General features: G+C 42.7%; 1 protein-coding gene across 1 annotated transcript in view; it reads right to left on the reverse strand.

Annotated features, from left to right (window-relative positions):
• Nucleotides 1–20,562, reverse strand: part of CTNNBL1 (catenin beta like 1) — a 181,579-nt gene that overhangs the window by 27,878 nt on the left and 133,139 nt on the right. Inside the window, exons 12-13 of the mRNA XM_080683808.1 lie at nucleotides 4,669–4,766; nucleotides 2,385–2,465 (exon numbers count right to left, since the gene is read on the reverse strand). Coding sequence (XP_080539934.1) covers nucleotides 2,385–2,465; nucleotides 4,669–4,766 — 179 coding nt within the window. The remainder of the gene's footprint in view (nucleotides 1–2,384; nucleotides 2,466–4,668; nucleotides 4,767–20,562) is intronic.

Below are 20,562 nucleotides of genomic sequence, written 5' to 3' on the forward strand. Positions count from 1 at the left end.
CTTGGCATCCAGGAGACAGATGTTTGTCAGGGAATGGCAGGGGCCTGGTGCCTGTGGCACACACAAGCTCCGTGAGTGCTGGGGAGAGTGGCTGCAGAGATTACTCTCCGTCAGTGCGCATCAATTTCACACCCTCTTCAATGCTGATAATAGATAATCTTGTGGGAAGCAGGCCAAGTTTTCTAACAGCTACAGGCAAGTTGCAACCTGACGGTCAAAAGCTTACCTGGTCCCCTCAAAAAAAAAAAAAAAAAAAAAAAAAAAAGCAAAAGCCTATTTCAGTTTCTTTTCAAACAAAGCATCTGATGTTACCAACACTCTGGTCTGCTAGAGCGACTCCTCTGGGAACCTGGCAAGGAGGATGCTCTTAGGAAAGGACTGCCTGGCTTACTTAAAGTGACACAAGAATTCTAAAGGAAGCTGGGAAAATCTAGCAACAGCAGCAGCTCTCAGTTACTGAGCAAGGTACTTTATATACCATACTTAGTCTTCATAACAATACTAAAAGGGAGATGTTATTTCCATTTTACAGATGAGAAAACCAAAGCTCAGAGAGGTCAACACATTTGTCCAGGGTCTGAGCTAGGAAGTGGCAGAGCAGAAATTCACATCTACTCGGCTGCTGCTCCTCTCCGTAGAAGGCTGCTTAAGTCACCAATCAACCTCCCATAGTGCTCTTTATCCATTCCATTTTTAAAAAATAGCAGTTACCAAAGGATGTTCACCTGAACCTGAGGGAAAACATTAAGCTGGAGGGATCTTAGAAATTGCCTTTGCTCATACCGTGTTATGGCTAAGAAACCGGGGCTACATGAGGCTCAGTAACAAGGCATGGCTAGGCAGTGGTTTAGAGGTGTGGTGCCTGCACTAAATGTCTAGGTCTCCTGGATCCCAGGTGCTCCTCTGCCACCCCTGAAAAATCTCCGTCAGCAGATAACATGGGGGAGTCCTCCAGTCCTGTTGTTCCAGTTATTTCCTAACAAAAGTATAGGGAAATTTCAATTCGTTTCTAATTATCATTCAGACAAAGAGAAAGAATGTATTACTCCATCACTTTAATGATCACTAAGTGTCCATCATGTACAAGTTACTGCAAAGGGAATAAATGATGGAAAAGGAGAACTTAATCAAAGAACAAAGAGGGGGTGGGCGTGTGGAATGAAAGGACTGTGTGTGGGACATGCTAGAGCCTGAAGTCCAGCCTCAGAATTTAGAGCCTTTGCCTTTTCTCTTATAGTAGCATCACTGCATAAAAGAATAAAGTCCCAGCTAATCAATCCAAACGTCTGAGGACTCACTAGGCCTAGGGAGCATGGGGAAATCACAAGAACGATACACAGTTGCCTGTCTACTGGTATTCATACATGAAGGTGTTTTTCGTGAAAGGGGAGGCAAAGAGAAAAAGGCACAGACAATATTTGCCATCCCTGGTCTCTCACCCTGGCCCGCAGCACAGCTGAACTGCCCAGCATAGACTAAAGGCGGGCGCTGAAACGGCTCCTCCACCAGGGAGGTTCAAACGCCAAGTGGATCTTTAAGGCAAGAAGTAAAAAGAGAATGGAGCGATATAGCAAATCAAGAGCACAAGGAAGATGAGGTCTACTTCAGACTTTGAAAAAAAGCAAGAAAAGGATCATCATGCAATGTGACCAAAGACTAAGGAATGTCTTATAGGAGAGAAAATATGAATTGAACATTAAAACAGATATGAAAACCTGCCCTCATTAAGGAGCCAGATGAGAAAACTACAGAGGCCAGAGGTAGCAGAGAACAAAATGGAAGCAGGTAAGTAACACAGGAGGTAGGATAACACCATAGTAAGCAAAGCCCCACAGGGAAAAAGACTAGCAGGTTTCATTTCCCTCAGCAACCATCAGCGTAAGAAAATTAGGGTCAGTTGTGTAGAACCTGTGTGGGTTTTGCTGAAACACACCTGAGCTTCCCTTTTCTAGTCTCCAGCTTTTCATCTCTGGACCCAACAACCTTGCAGTCTCCTTTCAGCGCTTACATTACACCCTGTGATCAGCCTTCCTTCAATGCTTCCCTATGACTACAGACACCAGAAAGTGTGTGCATCAGCACACGCTGCCAATGTGGTGCAAGTCCCAGCAGTGTACTTGGGTTGACTTTCTAAGAGAAGCTCTTGTCAAGGGTATTAGAACGATCCCCCAGACTCGGGCCAGACCTGGCTCAATCCCACACAGCCTTCCTCCTGAAGGACTTTCACTCCTTTCAGAGGAGCTCCACTCTTGCAAGATGTTAGATGACATATGAAGGCAGACAGCACCTTAGCCCTTCCTGTCCTGCGGGTAAATATAAGGTGCGCAGGGAACCCAAAGGGAGTGCAAGCCAGCAGCTGGCGAAAGACAGGCAGGGATACGTACATGCTTTTCCCCTTCAATCTTCTTGTCGGCCACCTGCATTGCATCCAGATATTTAAAATGCAACTCCATCAGTCTGTCAACCTGAAAGAGAGATATTCCACAGGCATGAGTGATAAGGAAAGAGAATGCCAAAACACAAGGAAGGAGGAGCTCTGATTCATCTCTGTCACTCCTTATAAAGGGAGATCCCCTCTACCACTCCTACATGGGAGATCAGCTTTGCTTATGGACACATCAGGAATGGATTAAAGAGCTGCAACGAACAAAGCAACACAGTTCCATTCCCCAAAGAACTTGATGCATCCCCAGCCTTTCAAGGACTCCAATGAATTAAGTTGTTAAAAACAAATAAATAAATAAAACTTCAAACCCCTTCGTGCAAAGGGAAGGAGCTTGAAGTTACATACTTGATATTCACTTAGAACTTTACAGAAAAATTTTTTCCCCGAACTGAAACCTTTCATGTTCAGATTCTGCCCCAGAGCTGATCTTTTTTTAAAAAGGTCTGAGTAAAATTTCTTTAGTTGCTTTTGAGTCAGAAGAGAGTGCAAGAAAAACCTCCTTCAGCAACTTAAAAAGAGCCTGACTTTTGCTCAGCAACAATTCAAAAATCAGTTTTAAACTTAACAAAAGTCATGCTTCAAACATGCCCTGAGGAACACTCAGTAGGTCTGAAAAAGTTTCCTTTTTCCCTAAGACTTCTGAAAGATTGAAGGAATACCATGAAGCCAGCCTAGATTTCTAACCCATCTTTTACTAGGTTGGCAACCCTGGTGTTTACCCAGGAGCTGTTAATGGTTAATAGCCGAAGTTGCTTCAACATGGCATCAGAGAGTCCAGGAAGACTGTGCCCAAACCCTCTCTGGAAAACAATGATGGATCTAAGATCTTACATATATTTTTATGTCTATTATTTCCTTAGGCCTTACAAAAACCTGACAAGGTAGGCAGAGAAGATAGATTACAACCCTAATTTCAAAGGTGAGGAAACTGAAGCACAGACATTAAATGTTAGCAAGGTGACATGATTGCTAAGATGTTCTGTGTCCTGACCTGATGGCCTTTTCACCATGCTACACTGCTAGTGAGAGAAGAAAAAATGGTTAGAGGTAGGCTCAAAGAGACAGTCTTAAAATCTCTCCAAAGTGGGGGGAAAATGTATTACCTTGGACATAGGAAAGAAAATTATTGTAAGTTAAAAAGGGGTCTTTGCCCAGCTGGTGTGGCTCAGAGTTTGAGCATCGACCCAGGAACCAGGAGAGCACAGTTCGATTCCCCATCAGGGCACATGTCTGGGTTGCAGGTTCGATCCTAGTAGGGGGTGTGCAGGAGGCAGTCAATCAATGATTCTCATCATTGATGTTTCTATCTTTCTCGGCCTCTCCCTTGCTCTCTCTGAAATCCATTAAAAAAAAAACAAACATTAAAAAAGAAAAAAAGGGGAGGCTTTGGTCCTTAATTTTTACTCATCTGGAATTACCTACTTATGTCTAGTATGATATAAGAGAGGCAGCCTGAAATCAAATCTCAGTTCTGCTTTTTAAGTGGGTGATCTTGGGTAAGTCACGGAATGTCTCTAAGTGTCAACTTCCTTATCTGCAAATGTGAATAACAATGTATTATCCAATCCTAGTAGTCACCCACTAAATGATAGTTCTTATTACTCTTAAAACACGTATGGTTTGACATGCTAGATAACTATAAAATATTTATCTAATCTCATTTACACGGTCAGTCCCCTATTCCATAGCCCATCTAGAATAGGCTCTACCATTTCTTTTAGCATCATCTTCATTTTCATTACACCACCTACTAAGACTTCATTTGATCTTCATCTCATTGACTCTTCAAGATGGGTATCAATGTTTTCATTTTAAAGCCAAGGAAAATGAGGCTCAGAGTAGCACATGTCTCAAAAGTGGCAAAACCAGGCTCAAATCCATACATCTGAATCCAAAGTGCATGCTCTCAGTCACTCTGCTGTGATGTCTCTCCCCACCCTCCCCACCCCCAATCCTATTGTAATCTACTCTCGTGGGGTCTAAAAACCCCCTTAAAGTGCTGATACTACCCTATGGTGTTACTATTCCCAGGGGAATGCATTTGGAGATGAAAGGCAGAATAATCAGACAAACCTTTCTCATCCAAAGCAATGGGGCCCAGATGCTGGAGAAGATATTTTAGGGCAGGAACAATCAACCCAGCACCCTTCAGACCGCATCAGGTAAGAGCCCTTCTGTCACCAGTGGTCTGGGCCCATTCTTGCAGTCTAATAAGCACCCACCTTCTCACTGTCATTTTCAGTGAATTTATTCAGCAGCCGGGTTCGCTGTTGCCCTCTCAGGTTCCGTAGGAGGGAAGCCAGTATCGAACAGACATGCTCTGGGTTGGGAAGGAGAAAAGAAAACATACTGTGATCAGAGCAGTAATTATTACCTCTTCAAGCTTGGTCTGGTTCTATTGAAGGGAATAAGTAGGCCTTCCCTGACTGTTGCTATTGATTAATAAAACAAGAACCTAAATTGTGTCATTGGAAACTGAATTGATCTTCACGTACTGCACAGAAATGTATTCAAAAGGGATGATACCTTCAAGGCCAACTTGAACAAATGAATCAAAACTAAGTTAGAATCTCTATTCGGCCTGGAATTAGTTGATTTTTATTGTCCACAACAGAACTTCAAACTAATCCCCCCTTTACAGAAATAACCTGTAGACAGAGTATGAATATTGGCCATGAGATGAGCATATAATGAATAAATAAGACATGTTTATCATATTCTCAAATTACTTATCACTTTCTCAAGTAAATAAATATCCCAGAATTAAATAAGAAATATGATAGGGCCCCAGTGCAACCACTTACATTCTGGTGCAGCTAAAACCCCCACTTTAGGTTTAAAGCAGCTGGACAGCAAGTACTTCAAAAACAGTAATAACGCTTTTTGAGTTCACATAACCCATGGGCTTTATTATGAGACTAGGGGCCCGGTGCATGAAATTTGTGCACGGGGGAGGGGTCCCTCAGCCCAGCCTATCCCCTCTCACATACTGGGAGCCCTCAGGGGATGTCCTACTGATGTCTTAGGTCCGCTCCCTGTTGGAGCAGTATGTCCTCCCTTTGCGGGAGGCGACCGGGCTGATCAGGGGAAGGCGCCAGCCCCATCACCCCGCTACTGCAGCCACTGCCAATCACCAAGATATTTTCATCAACATGGACTCCAGTCCCTTCACCATGAAAAAATGACAACTTTCTTTAGGCATTTTCAAGATGTGCCTTTCATAAGATATGACATTTCTTTCTTTATTTTTCTTTTTATCCTCACCTGAGGATATGTTTCCATTGATTTTTTTTCCCCTTCCCTCCGATTCCAGGGCCTCCGGCCCAGGCTATATAGGCTTGGGAAGCGGGCACCCCCGCCCCTCCGATCTGCGGCTTGGCCCGCTTCCAAGGCTACAGCCTCCGCCCAGGCTATAGGCTTGGGAAGCGGGCACCCTCCGCCCCTCCGATCACAGGCTGGGCCCCTTCCCAAGCCTACAGCCTCCGCCCCAGGCTGTAAGCTTGGGAAGCGGGCATGCCCTGCCACTCCGATGGCAGGCTCGGCCCCTTCCCAAGCCTTCAGCCTCCGCCCCAGGCTGTAGGCTTGGGAAGTGGGCACCCTCCGCCCCTCCGATGGCAGGCTCCGCCCCAGGCTGTAGGCTTGGGAAGCAGGTAACCCTGTCCCCCAAGCTTAAAGCCTCCTTGGGATGGCGGCTGAGAGTGACCCAGGTATGTATGCAAATTAACCGCCATCTTTATTGGGTTATTTTGCATACTCACTCTGATTGGCTGTGGGCGTAGTGGAGGTATGGTCAATTTACATGTTTCTCTATTATTAGGAAAGATACTATTCTTCTACCCCTGGGAAGAAGAGGGTAATTGAAGGGTATACTAAGGCTTCAGCTGTAAAGAGATTCTTTTCTTTAAAAAGAATTTTTAAAAATCAAGAATAATGACCTTGGAAAGGAAGTGGCAAAAGTCTACTCATGGAAAAATGGCCAAGTTTATTTTGAAATAAAATGCACATGGTGTGGACAATACTATAAATATTCTATTTGATAAGTGACTGAAGGGCATCCTCAAATGCCTAAGTTACCTTGAGTTTTCTCAAAAATCACTTGACTATTAACTAAAGTCACAAGTAAGCATTCTTACTGTAGCATAGATAACATTTTGTATTTGTTTTATTTCCTCATTTGTATCAGAAGCGTTCCCCACCTCTTCATTTCCCTATTGTCTTAATGCTGGAGTTATTTAGTCCTTAGACTATTTTCTACCCATATTCACTTCCATGGGGATCTCATTTAGTTCCATGGCTCTAAAAACCATTTACATGCTGACAACTCCCAAATTTGTTTCTATAATTAGTCCTATTCTCTGGATGCAGACTCATACATTCAACTGCCTGCCTGCTCTATCTATTTGGTTGTCCAAGAACCTTTAAACTTAACATGTCCCAAACCAAGCTTTCGATCTTCCTCCTCAAACTTGTTCCCGTGGTCTTTTTCATCTAGTTAATGGCAGCCAGGTTCTCCAGTTTCTCAAGCCAGAAACAGTAAAGATACTCTTAATTCTCTTTTGAATTAAGTAACCATAGGAAACTTTGTCAGCTTTACCTTCAAATTATATCCAGAATCCCATCTCTTCTTACTAAGGCCCCACAGTCACTACTCTGGTCCACTCCACCATCATCTCTTGCTTGGAATATTCAATAGCCTATTTGTGGGTCTCTCTCTGTTTCCACTCTTGCCCCCTTTGGCCTAATCTCCATAGAGGAGTCAGAATGATCCTTGTTTAACCTAAAGTTGAATCCCATCATTCTTCTGCTTAAATACCTTCCAACGGCTCCTCCACTCGCTCAGCCTAAATGCTGTTTCTAATGCCAGGCATGATCCCCGAGCCTCTGCACTTGCTATTTCCTCTGCCTGAAATGCTCCTCACCAGATTATCTGCATGGCCTAATCTTTAAGTCTATTTTTACTCAACTGTCATCTCCTCAACGAGGCTTTCCTTTGACTACCCTATTTAAAAATGCAATGCCCAACATAATCTACTCCCAAGTCTTCTCTCTTCTCTTTTTCTTTAGCATGCATTATCCTCTAAAATACTATATTTACTTATTTATTTTGTTCACTGCCTCCCTTCAATTAGAATATAAGCTCCACAAAGGCAGGGATTTTAGTCTGTTTCGGTTATTGCTATATCCAAGGTCCTAAAACAATGCCTGGCACATAGTAGGTACTTTGAAAAATACTTGCTGCGTGAATGGGAAGAAAGAAGGCTCTTGATACAAGTTTTTGGTGGTGGTAGTAGAGGGTGGGGGCGGAACGGAACAAACCAACCAACCATTCTTGAATTCTGGATACCTGTCAAATGCCTTCAAAGAGTTTTCACCCTTTTGTATATTTTTTGCATTTGAGATTAGTGGAGCTACCATTTTCAATAAAACGAGAGGCCCGGTGCAAGAAATTCGTGCATGGGTGCGGTCCCTAGGCCTGGCTGGCAATCAAAGCACAAGCATCTGGTATGGAAGGGCAGGTCCCAGCTGACCTCTGGGCCCTGGGCAGCACCTGGGCCCCTGGATGCCCCCCTCCACCTGAGTCACGGTGCCTGAGTCCCTAAACGGAGATGCAGTGAACGCGGCCAGATGCCCCAGGCCGGGGCACAGCATGGGCCTCTGAGCCACCCAACGGTGCTGCACGGAAGCTGGGCGGGCAGCAAGCTCTCCTGTAGTCTCGGAGGCTGCAGCCTGGCTCACCTGGAAGACACTGTGTGGGTGCGGGGTGGGCTCTTTGCGGGCACCTGAGGGCGGGGGGGGGGGGGGGCTTCCCTGGCACGTGAGTCCTGGTGTCCTGAGGAAGGGTAGCAGGGGGAGAGCGAGCTTGGTGGACACCCCACATTCTCACCACACCTCCATCCCCATCATCCCCAGGTAGCCGGCGAGAGGTCGCAGCACGTCACCAATGCCCGCCATGTTCTGTGCCACCCCTTGGTGATCAGCGCACGTCATAGCCAGTGGTCGAATGACCACCCGAGGGGACAATTTGCATATTAGGCTTTTATTGGATAGCTCTAATCCAGTGGTTGGCAAACTGTGGCTCGCGAGCCACATGCGGCTCTTTGGCCCCGTGAGTGTGGCTCTTCCACAAAATACCACGGCCTGGGCAAGTCTATTTTGAAGAAGTAGCGTTAGAAGAAGTTTAAGTTTAAAAAATTTGGTTCTCAAAAGAAAATTCAATCGTTGTACTGTTGATATTTGGCTCTGTTGACTAACGAGTTTGCCGACCACTGCTCTAATCAGTACATTCAATTTTTTAAGTATAAAGTTTTTCTTAAAATATATCTCCGTGCCCTAACTGGTTTGGCTCAGTGGATAGAGCGTCGGTCTGCGGACTGAAGGGTCCCAGGTTCCATTCCAGTCAGGGGCATGTACCTTGGTTGCGGGCACATCCCCAGTAGGAGGTGTGCAAGAGGCAGCTGATCGATGTTTCTCTCCCATCGATGTTTCTAGCTCTCTATCCTTCTTCCTTCCTCTCTGTAACAAATCAATAAAATATATTTAAAAAAAAATATCTTCGTAAGACCCAATATCTTTCAACTTTTGTGTAAAGCTGGGATTGAGGTGGTGTAATCTCCATCTTGAACAGAAGGAAGGGAGCAGGGAATAGGCAGTAGGGTGGGGTGAGGGTAGAAGGTGGAGTGAACAGAATAGGCCCTGTTTTCACAGGAAGGTAAACAACATCATGAACCCAGGGTAAGATCAGTGAACCAAGACAGCTCAGCACAGGGTGAGAAAGTAAGATAAGAAAGGGAGGCCTTTGAGGTACATGTCAGGGAAAGTCCTCTGACCTCTGTATGCCAAGGAGAGAAGACTAGAGGAAGAAGGAGTGGGGGATACATCAGTTCTGCAATTTGGGGCCAAGCCAAGTTAGATATGGCTCTGATCTCTTGAGCTGGTGAACAGATGCAGGACAGGCCATAATAAATGCAGTGAATTCTAACAAGCTCACTTCTGAAACTTTGAAATTAGCATGACAACTGGTAACAATTTCCATGAATATACAGCACAATCTGACAAACATAGAGGAAACAAGTTCTCATGGATTATCTGGGCCAAGTCTCTCATTGTATAGGTAAAAATATTGAGGCCCACAGAGAAGTGACTTGTCTGTACAGCTAACTGGTGAAAGAGGTAGAACTAAAACTTCAGATTACTCAGTCAATCATTTACTAACCACTTTTTTTCTGTGCCAGGCAAGCACTCAGTGCTCAGGGCCCCGGAACAAACAACACAGTATCCTTAACCTTAAGGTACTCTTCTTTATTTAGTGGGGTAAACAAAATAATACCTGGTAATTACAGTGCAGTGTGACAAGTTCCTTCCGTGAGGCTTGAGGAGCACAGAATAGGGATACCTGACCTAGATGGATTCCCACTGGAGGTGCCAAACAAGCAAAACCCAGCCATGGCCAACAGGCAAAGAGGAGAGAGCATTCCAGGCAGAAGGAACAATACATGCAAAGGCCAGTGTGGATGGAGTGTCACATACAAGGGGTTGAGTGGGGAGGAGAGGGAAGGGCAGTAAGATGGGCAAAGGCCAAATCATGAAGAAAAGTGACAAGAATCCACCGACAAATTTTAAGCTGTAGAGAGACAAGATTCTGAGTTTACACAAATCCTGGCAACTATACTAGTATTCCTTTTAGAGATCAGGATCAGGAAAATGTTTTCTTCCTGATGATTTTTTGTGTGCTTCTTGTCAGGGTTCCCTTTTTGCCTTGGCTATTAGAAAACTCAACCACAGGAAGCAATTTCTTATTGATGTCCTCTATCCTCTACCAATACATTTTAAAATAAAAGCAATGGTAAAATCAAACTATACAAAAAGGTATAAAATAGACTCAACAAATACTTACTGAGCATCTACTAATATATTGCTTTTCCCATACTCCTCTCACTACCTCATTCCTCTCTCCTAAGAAAAATAACCTACAAAAGTATACTGTGCACATTTTCAGAGAAGAAAGTTATAATATATATATTTTCCATATATTCTGTACTATATCTTTTCAAATCAGTACATGCTTTTTTTTTTTTAAGCTATCTTTATCCACTGAATCTTGTCATAATTTAACTTAAGTCTCAATCTTGGGCATTTTAGGTGGTTTCCAGTTTTTGGTTGTATTGTTTTTGCTATTAGAAACAATGCTGCAATAAATATTCAAGTACACAATTTTGGCAGATTTTGCATGTATATTCTTAGGGTAAATCCCTAGCAGTGGAATTGGTGAGTCAAAAGGTACTGATATACAGAATGTTAAAAGACACTAATACTTCCACTCTCTCTGTCTTCACAAAAGGCTGTACCAATGATGTTTCCACTCCACACAAGAATAGAAGTATGGAAGTGTGTTCGTATGTGTGTGTGTATCTGTTTTCCCATATCATCACTCAGATTGAACATTATTCAACTTAGAAATTAAGACAACCTGATGGGTAAAAAACAGGATCTTCTTTTGATTAGCATGTTTTTGTTCTTGTTATGAATAAGGTTAAGCACCTTTTCTGATGTTTACTGACCATTTGTATTGCTTTCTGTGTGAATTGCCTGGCCTTATCTTTTGCCAATTTATATTTCTATGAGCCCCTTATAAATTAAGAATATTACCCTTTTGTCCTATATATTGCAAATATTTTCTCGTTAGACATTTGTCTTTTGACAAATTCTTATTCAAAGCTAAGATTTAGTACCACCATATTGTTTTGCTGTAAGCTGCTTCAAATTCTTATTTGAAAGTAAGTAGGGCACAGTAATAACTGTCACCATTTTTATTGTGTATCTATGACAGTAGGCTTATTTGAGTCTGTATACATTTTTCCCATTGTTTCCCAATCCTCACTACTAAGCTATGAGAAAGGTACTATTCTCATCTCTATTCTATAAATGTAGAATCCAAAGCTGAGAGAAGATTTTAAGTTATATAAGTCATGTCCTTGAGTAAGTGGTATGAGCCTAGACTTGAAACCAAGTTGTCTGACTCTGAACTGTAAGCTTTTCATACTACATTACATGCTTCATACATATAAAAGGTAATCATCAAAGCTTTTAAAGGAAAAGAGACCAGAAACTAAACCATGCGAAGTCTGAAAACCTGCTTCATGCGGGGCTCACTGTGTCCAAAAGATAGGCACTATGTAAATTTTAAAAATATTAAACAGTTTAATGAGAGGAAAATGAAGCAAAAGGCCATATGGAGTAGGATGTCAATAACAACCTCCCTCTCTCTTTTACTGAATTACTCTTTCCAGAAGCAATGTCTACCAGAGTCCAAATAAAGAAGAGACTTTGGGTTTTAGGCAGTTCCACAAATACTGAACTTCTCAATCATTTTCTCTTTTAATCTTGCTGATTAAGAAGGATGAAAAAGAGCTGGAAAGAGAATGTTTTTTATATACCTCAACAAGTCAGGGGGTGGGGCACAGAGCGGGGATCGGAGCTGTAATTCTCAAAAGGAAAATGTAATATACAGAAGAATCCGTTTTAGATCATATTAGCATGTATTTCCATAACTTATCCCAGCCTGGAGCAGGAGATACCTTAATCAATTGCAGTGGTATTCTAAGAGCAAAGGTCATTTACCTATTTGTTTGGGATTTTAAGTAAAGTACAGCTTGTCAATTTCAGGAGCCCTGAAGCTGCCTATGTTCCTTCCATCTGTCTCTCTGGGTGTTAGGGGTGGCCATCCATCACCAGTGCCTGCCAGATAAAAAAACACTTCAGCCACCCAAGTTTTACACACACACACACACACACACACACACACACACACACACACTTTCATTAGCCACTAATAAATGTAGCTTCCCTAGGAACAGATTTCAGCCCAAGGTGGTGTCAATTTTTCAAGCACCAAAAAGATGGGGAGAGCTGCTGGCATAGAGAGCAGGAGAGATAACAGGTTTATCTGCTGGCCAACACTGCTCAGCTACTCTGTCATTTCGACAGGATAAAATGGAGGTGAAGGATAGCTAGGGAGTAGTCAACACAGACCAGGTAAACGTAGTGGCTCCACTGCAGAGAACAACCTCTCTGGCAGGGCCCAGGAAGAGCAGAACACGAACACACATCACCACCACCACCACCACCACCACCACTCCACACCCCCTTCAGAGAGGGAAGGCCAAGAAAATCTACATTTTCAAGTCACTAGGTAGGGAGGTAGAGGCCTTGGTAGAGTATTAGAGAGGAAGTCCTGAAATTGTGCCAGTGTGAACCCCTGCCTGCTGGGTGCCCTGCTCAGTAGTCAAACAACTAGCTGCCTCAGACACTAATTAGTGAAACTGCCTAAGTGGGTGGCTCTGGTCCACTTCCCCCAACTCAAATCTCTTCAGGGCCTCTTAAGGGTAATTAGCAATGGGTTAGACCCCTGGTTATATGCTAAAAGGTTGATTCTCTAGGGTCAGTTAAGAGTTCTGTAATTTCAGAGCAGGGAGGAGAACTAGAAATCTTAGAATTCAACTCCGCTGGCGTTCTGAGTATAGAAACAATAGCCCTGATAAAGGATGTCATTTTCTCTGGGTCAAAAGTAACTTTGTGGGCCACTAGAATCTAGATCTACTGACAGACACTTTTGAGAATCTGCTGGACCCTTACGCGTGCTATCTCTTCCAAAATATATATGCTAATGTAACATTTCCATGAAGTTTCAAAGTGTTCCATCTGGGGGGAGGCTCCTTGGTTAAGAACCCATGACCTGTATACCCAGATCGGAGGTCTTTCCAGAGTAGCACAACTAGATTGGCAGTCACTCCAACGAGTCTCTGTGTACCTTTTTTGTCAAGAATAGGATGGGTTAGAATTTCCCACCCCATTCTTTAAAAAAGTATGGTCCAACCCATATATTTGCAGTCTATAAGAGACCCACCTCAGAACAAAGGACTCACACAAACTGATAGTGAAGGGATGGGAAAAAAATTTTCAGGCAAATGGAAATGAAAAACAAAACAAAACACCAAAAAAACCCCAACAAGATAGCAATACTGACAATAAAGACCTGAAAGTGAAGGCCATAATAAGCGATAAGGAGGGCTACTTCCAAATACTAAAGGGAGCAATTCAACAAGAGGATATAACTCTGTTAAACATCTATGCAACCAATACAGAAGCACCCAAACACATAAAAAAACTTCTGGAAGATATCAAGGGAGAGATTGAGAGCAACACAATCATAGTAGGGGACTTTAATACCCCATTGACACCACTGGACATATCCTCTAAACAAAAAATCAGCTAAAAGAAACAGCAATCCTAAATGACTCACTAGATCAGATGGAATTAATTGACATCTTCAGAACATTTCACCCCAAAGCTAAAGAATATACATTCTTCTCAGGTGCACAGGGACATTTTCAAAGATAGACCACATATTGGGACACAGGCAAAGACTCTTCAAATTCAAGAAGATAGAAATCATATCAAGCATCTTCTCAGATCACAATGGCATACAATTAGAAATCAACTACAATAAAAACAATGAAAAAAAATTAAACACTTGGAGGCTAAATAGCATGTTATTAAACAACTAGAGGCCCAGTGCACGAAATTCGTGCACTGGGGAGGGGTCCCTCAGCCCAGCCTGCCCCCTCTCACATACTGGGAGCCCTCAGGGGATTTCTACTGATGGCTTAGGCCTGCTCCCTGTTGGGAGCGGACCTAAGCCGCAGTCTGGCCTCTCTTTGTGGGAGGCGACCGGGCTGATCAGGGGAAGGCGCCAGCCCCATCACCCCGCTGCTGCAGCCTCCAAGGTGTTTTCAACAACACGGACTCCAGTCCCTTCACCATGAAAAAATGACAACTTTCTTTAGGCATTTTCAAGATGTGTCTTTCATAGGATATGACATTTCTTTCTTTATTTTTCTTTTCATCCTCACCTGAGGATATGTTTCCATTGATTTTTTCCCCTTCCCTCCGATCCCAGGCTCGGCCCCTGCCCACGCCTAAAGCCTCCGCCCCAGGCTTTAGGCTTGGGAAGGGCCCCCCTGCCCCTCCGATGGCCGGCTTGGAGTGACCTGGGTACTGAGGAGGTTCCCGGGACCCAGGTATGTATGCAAATTAACTTCCATCTTTGTTGGGTTAATTTGCATACTCGCTCTGATTGGCTGTGGGCATAGCGGAGATATGGTCAATTTACATGTTCCTCTATTATTAGGTAAGATGATTGGATTACCAAAAAAATCAAAGAAGAATTAAAAAGCATCCTGGAAACAAATAACAATGAAAACACAACAATCCAAAATCTATGGGACACAGTGAAAGCAGTCCTGAGAGGGAAGTTCATAGCTCTACAGGCCTACCTAAAATAACAAAACATAACAAAAAAAAAAACACAACAAAAAATGGTAATAAATTATCTAACCCTAAAACTTAAAGAATTAGAAAGAGAGCAACAGGAAAAGCCCAGAGGAAGCAGAAGGAAGAAAATAATAAAGATCAGAGCGGAAATAAATGACAGAGACCAAAATAATGATACAAAAGATCAATAAAACCAAGATCTGGTTCTTTGAAAGGATAAACCAGGCTCACCAAGAAACAAAGAGAGAGGACCCAAATAAACAAAATCAGAAATGAAAGAGGTGAAGTTACAACTGACGCCACAGACATACAAAGGATTGTAAAAAAATACTACAAACAACTCTACTCCAACAAACCAGACAACCTAGAATGGACATATTCATAGAAAAATACAAGCTTCCAAAACTCAATCAGGAAGAATAAAAAAACCTGAATAGACCAATCACTACCGATGAAGTTGAAGTAGTAATAAAAAAACTTTCAGCAAACAAAAGCCCTGGTCTGGATGGCTTCACAGGGGAGTCTTACCAAACATTCAAATAAGAATTAAAACCTATCCTCCTCAGACTATTCCAAAAAATTCAAGAGGAAGGAACACTTCCAAGCTCTTTCTATGAAGCCAGCATCACCCTAATACCAAAACCAGATAAAGATATGACAAAGAAAGATAATTACAGGCCAATATCCCTGATGAATATAGATGCTAAAATCCTCAACAAAATTCTAGCAAATCGGATCCAGCATTACATTAGAAAGATCATACATCATGACCAAGTGGGATTTATACCGGGGATGCAAGGCTGGTATAATATCCGAAAATCAGTAAATGTGATATATCACATAAACAAACTGAGAGACAAAAATCACATAATCTATCAATTGATGCAGAAAAAGCATTTGACGAAATCCAACACCCTTTCTTGATAAAAACTCTCAGCAAGTGGGAATAAAGGGATCATACCTCAACATAATAAAAGCCTTATATGACAAACCTACAGCCAACATCATACTCAACGGGCCAAAACTAAAACCATTTCCCCTAAGAACAAGAACAAGACAGGGATGTCCACTCTCACCACTCCTGTTCAACATAGTACTGGAAGTGCTAGCCATAGCACTCAGACAAGAAGAAGAAATAAAAGGCATCCAAATTAGAAAAGAAGAAGTAAAACTGTCATTATTTGCAGATGACATGATATTGTACATAGAAAACCTTAAAGACTCCATCAAGAAACTACTAGACTTAGTAAATGACTTTGGCAATGTAGCAGGATACAAAATTAACACTCAAAAATCTATGGCTTTTTTATACACCAACTAGAGGCCCAGTGCACAAATTTGTGCATGGGTGGGGTCTGGTGGGGGGGCGGTGGGAAAAGGGGGAAGGGACATGGGAGGTTGGCCGGCTGGCCCCCGCCCCTGATCGGGGTGGGGGTTGGAGGCCAGTCAGGGTTGGGGCTGGCCGGGTGGCGGAGTTGCGGGCAGTTGGCCGGCCAACCCTGCTCCTGGCTGTCCCCACCCCTGATGCAGGGGAGGGAGGAAGCCGGCTGCGGGGAGGGGCCATGGGCGGTTGACTGGCTGGCCCTGCCCCCTGGTCAAACCCTTGGTTGAGGGCACAATTTGCATATTAGCCTTTTATTATATAGGATAATGAACTCACAGAGAGAGAAACTGAAAAAACAATTCCACTGACCACTGCAACAAAAAAACCCACTAAGATACCTAGGAATAAATTTACCTAAGGAGGTAAAAGACCTGTACTTGGAAAACTACAGGACATTGAAAAAAGAGATAGAGGAAGACATAAACAAATGGAAGAATATACCATGTTCGTGGATTGATAGAATCAACATCATTAAAATGTCCATACTACCCAAAGCAATCTATAGAGTCAATGCAATCTTCATTAAAATACCAACAGCATATTTCACAGACTTAGAACAAATTTTCCAAAAATTCATATGGAATGAAAAAAGACCCTGAATAGCTGCAGCAATCCTGAGAAAAAGGAACAAAGCTGGAGGGATCACAATACTAAATACTAAGCTATATTACAAAGCCACTATTCTCAAAACTGCCTGGTACTGGCACAAAAACAGACATATAGACCAATGGAACAGAACAGAGAACCCAGAAATTGATGCTCAGTTAATATTTGAGAGGGAAGTTCATAGCTCTACAGGCCTACCTAAAAAGAACAAAATAAAACAGTCAAGACAGTCTCTTCAATAAATGGTGTTGGAAAAATTGGATACATACAAAAAAATGAAACTAGACTACCAACTTACACCATACACAAAAAATAAACTCAAAATGGATAAAGGACTTAAACCTAAGACGGGAAACCATAAAAATCTTAGAAGAATCCATAGGCAGAAAAATATCAGACATATGTTGTAGCAATATCTTTACCAATACAGCTCCTAAGACAGTGGAAACTAAGGACAAAATAAACAAATGGAACTACATCAAAATAAAAAGTGTCTGCACAGCAAAAGAAACCATCAACAAAATAAGAAAGCCCACTGCATAGGAGAACATATTTGCCAATGTTATATCCAACAAGCGTTTAATTTCCAAAATTTATAGGGAACTCATACAACTTAACTAAAGGAAGATAAACAATCCAGTCAAAAAATGGGCAAAGGACCTAAATAGACACTTTTCGAAAGAGGACATACAGAAGGCCAAGAGACATATGAAAACATGCTCAAAGTCACTAATCATCTGAGAAATGCAAATCAAAACGACAATGAGGTACCACCTCACACCTGTCAGGATGGCTATCATCAACAAATCAACAAATGACAAGTGCTGGCGAGGATGTGGAGAAAAAAGAACCCTCATGCATTGCTGGTGGGAATGCAGACTGGTGCAGCCACTGTGGAAAACAGTAGGGAGTTTCCAAAAAAAATTAAAAATGAAACTCATTTGACCCAGTAATCCCACTTCTAGGAATATATCCCAAGAAATCAGAAACACCAATCAAAAAGGATATATGCACCTCTATGTTCATGGCAGTACAATTTACAATAGCTAAGATTTGGAAACAGCCTAAGTGCCCATCAGCAAATGAGTGGATTAAAAAACAAGGAACTGCTGTTAAAAAGAAGGAACTCTTATCATTTGCAACAGGACGGATGGACCTAGAGAGCATTATGCTAAGCGAAATAAGCCAGTTGGAGAAAGATAAATATCACATGATCTCACTCATTTGTGGAATCTAATGAACAACATAAACTGATGATCCAGAGACATAGAAGCATCGAACAGACCGTCCAACCTCAGAGGGCAAGCAGGGGAGGAAGGGAGTTGGGTGGGGGGGTAAAAGAGCAACCAAAGGACTTGTATGCATGCACATAAGCATAACCCACGGACACAGACAGTAGGGGAGTGAGGGCAAGTGCTGGGGGGTGGGAGTGGTCAAATGGGGGGAAAAGGAGATATATGTATTATTTTAAACAATAAAGAATTAAAAAAAGAAAAATATGGTCCAAGTTCCAATAGGTTAATACTGCCTCTCTCTGTGAGGAGAGCTATTTATGCATAAACAGGCTTGTTTACAACTCAGCCTGTCAGTGTTCCATTGCTGAGAAAGACCTGGGGATACACTGAGAGGATTAACTCCTGAATCACCTACTAGTGAATTAATTAACCTTATGCAGAGCTTTAGAATCAGACAGACTTGGAGTCAAATCTTGCTTCTGGCACTTAGTAGCTGATTAGACTAACCATGATTAATCTCTGAGTCTCAGTTTTCTTATTTATAAAAGGGGCTATCTGTTCCATCTGGTCCACTATATCATATGAGATATGTGCACAGTAGACACTCAACAGATATAAGTTTGAGATCTGCTATGCTAAAAGAGTATCGAAAGAGTCTCTCACCTATGTACCTATCATAGATCACCACCTAACTCCTTCCATATTGCACTCTGATCACATGTCCACCAATGAACATGTTCAGTCTGCCTGGGTCATCTTAACTAGCTCCTACTGAGAAACATAGGAATTTAGCCCTGGCAAGTAGCTCAGTTGGTTAGAGCATCGTCCCTATATGCTAAGGTTGCAGGTTTGATCCCTGGTCAAGGCACATAGAAGAATCAACCAATAAATGTATCAATAAGTGGAAAAACAAATCGATGCTTCTCTCTCTCCCTCTTCCTCTCTCATATAAAAAAATTTAATTAAAAAAAGAAATATAGGAATTTAGATTGCTTTACTTTCTTAGCTGATAAAGCTATTTTCTATAATCCTAAAATGGGACAAGACCAACTTCCCTCAGACTTCTTCCTCTCACAGTAAATTAAAATAATGTGCTTATGTGTGGTTGCTTATAAAACCAAATAATACAAGATTCTGGAAGACCTGCAGATAGCACTGAGGTGGGTAGTGGCTATTTACTAGTAGGCTAAAGGACACAGCACAGCTAAGCAAAGATGATCTTACCTTTTATTACAAATAAATGTACTTGGCCATGGTAATCATTTGCCTTTTGATCTTGCTGCAAGAACTAAAAACATAGCACATGTTCTGTAAAGGAATTGAAAAATACCTTCTCCTTTATGAGTTTTATAACCACAGGACAATTAATTACAGAGTATGAGATGGTACATATAGCAACCACTCCTTTACTTAACTTCTGAGTACCTCTTATGTACAAAGTACCAAGGACTGCAGAAATGAGAGAAGACAGTCCACTTTAGAGAAGCTTGTTGTCTTATGAGTAGGGCTAAGAAATACACAGCTACAATAAAGTACATAATTAACTGGCATATGGAATATGCATAGCACATATGTGAAGGGCCTCTAATTGGCTGGGGATTGAGTAGGAAAAAGGAGGGGATGGCTAGGGGTGGCTATACAGATTAAAAATTAGAAAGTCAAAGCTGGATTTGTTACATGGACAGGTGAGTGGCCGTGAGCTCTCAGCTCTAAGTTTTTGGTAGTAAAGTTGGTAGACATATAGAAGCCAGGATGTTGGGTTCTCTGGGCACATTTAATTCTGAAGCATAGACCTGGATCATATATTCCTGAAGTCTGGGATAAATGGAATACTACTACATTAACAAGTCTCCCAAGGTGGGTAGTGGGATAGGAGGTGAGGAACAGAGGAACAAGGGTGACAAGGTGCACAGTAATAATCCCTAAATGTGACGTCCTCATCCTTCTGTGCCAAGTGAAGTGGCTCCAGATTCCAGAGACAGCCTGCTTGCATCTCTGTAGAAGTGCTGGTCCCATAAGATAGGGGAAGATTACATTTACCACAAAGCAAGAGGAGGCCCTAGCAAGCTGAGCTGGACTACAGGATAAAGCCTCTAGGGATCTTTGGCAGAGGAACTGACACTGAATCATCCATCTATACTAATAATAGCCTAGGGCTGTCACGACCGGATGGACGACCGAACACCTGGGTCCCGGTGGTGGCGGTGGCAGAAGTCAGGCCTGGGTCCCAGTGGTGGCGGCGGCGGAAGTCAGGCCTGGGTCCATCACGCCTGGGTCCATCACCAGTTAGAAGGCATCTCAGGGTGAGGACCATCACCTCAGCCAGAACTCAAGATGGTCACCTGGCCTGGCCTGGCCCCTTCTCAGAGGCAGCCCCTTTCCTCCATGTATACTGCAGAGGACAGACAGGGATGCCTAAGAGGCTGGGGCCATGGTCCCCATCCCTACCCTACTCTCCTGGCCTCCTTCACCTGTGGCCCCCATAGAAGGTATGAGAGCCCTTCCCCTGCTACCTCTCACCACTGTCTCCGGCCATCCCTCAGCCCACAGGCATATCGGCT

The sequence above is a fragment of the Plecotus auritus genome, assembly GCF_963455305.1.
Source record: "Plecotus auritus genome assembly, chromosome: 8".
Classification (NCBI taxonomy): domain Eukaryota; kingdom Metazoa; phylum Chordata; class Mammalia; order Chiroptera; family Vespertilionidae; genus Plecotus; species Plecotus auritus.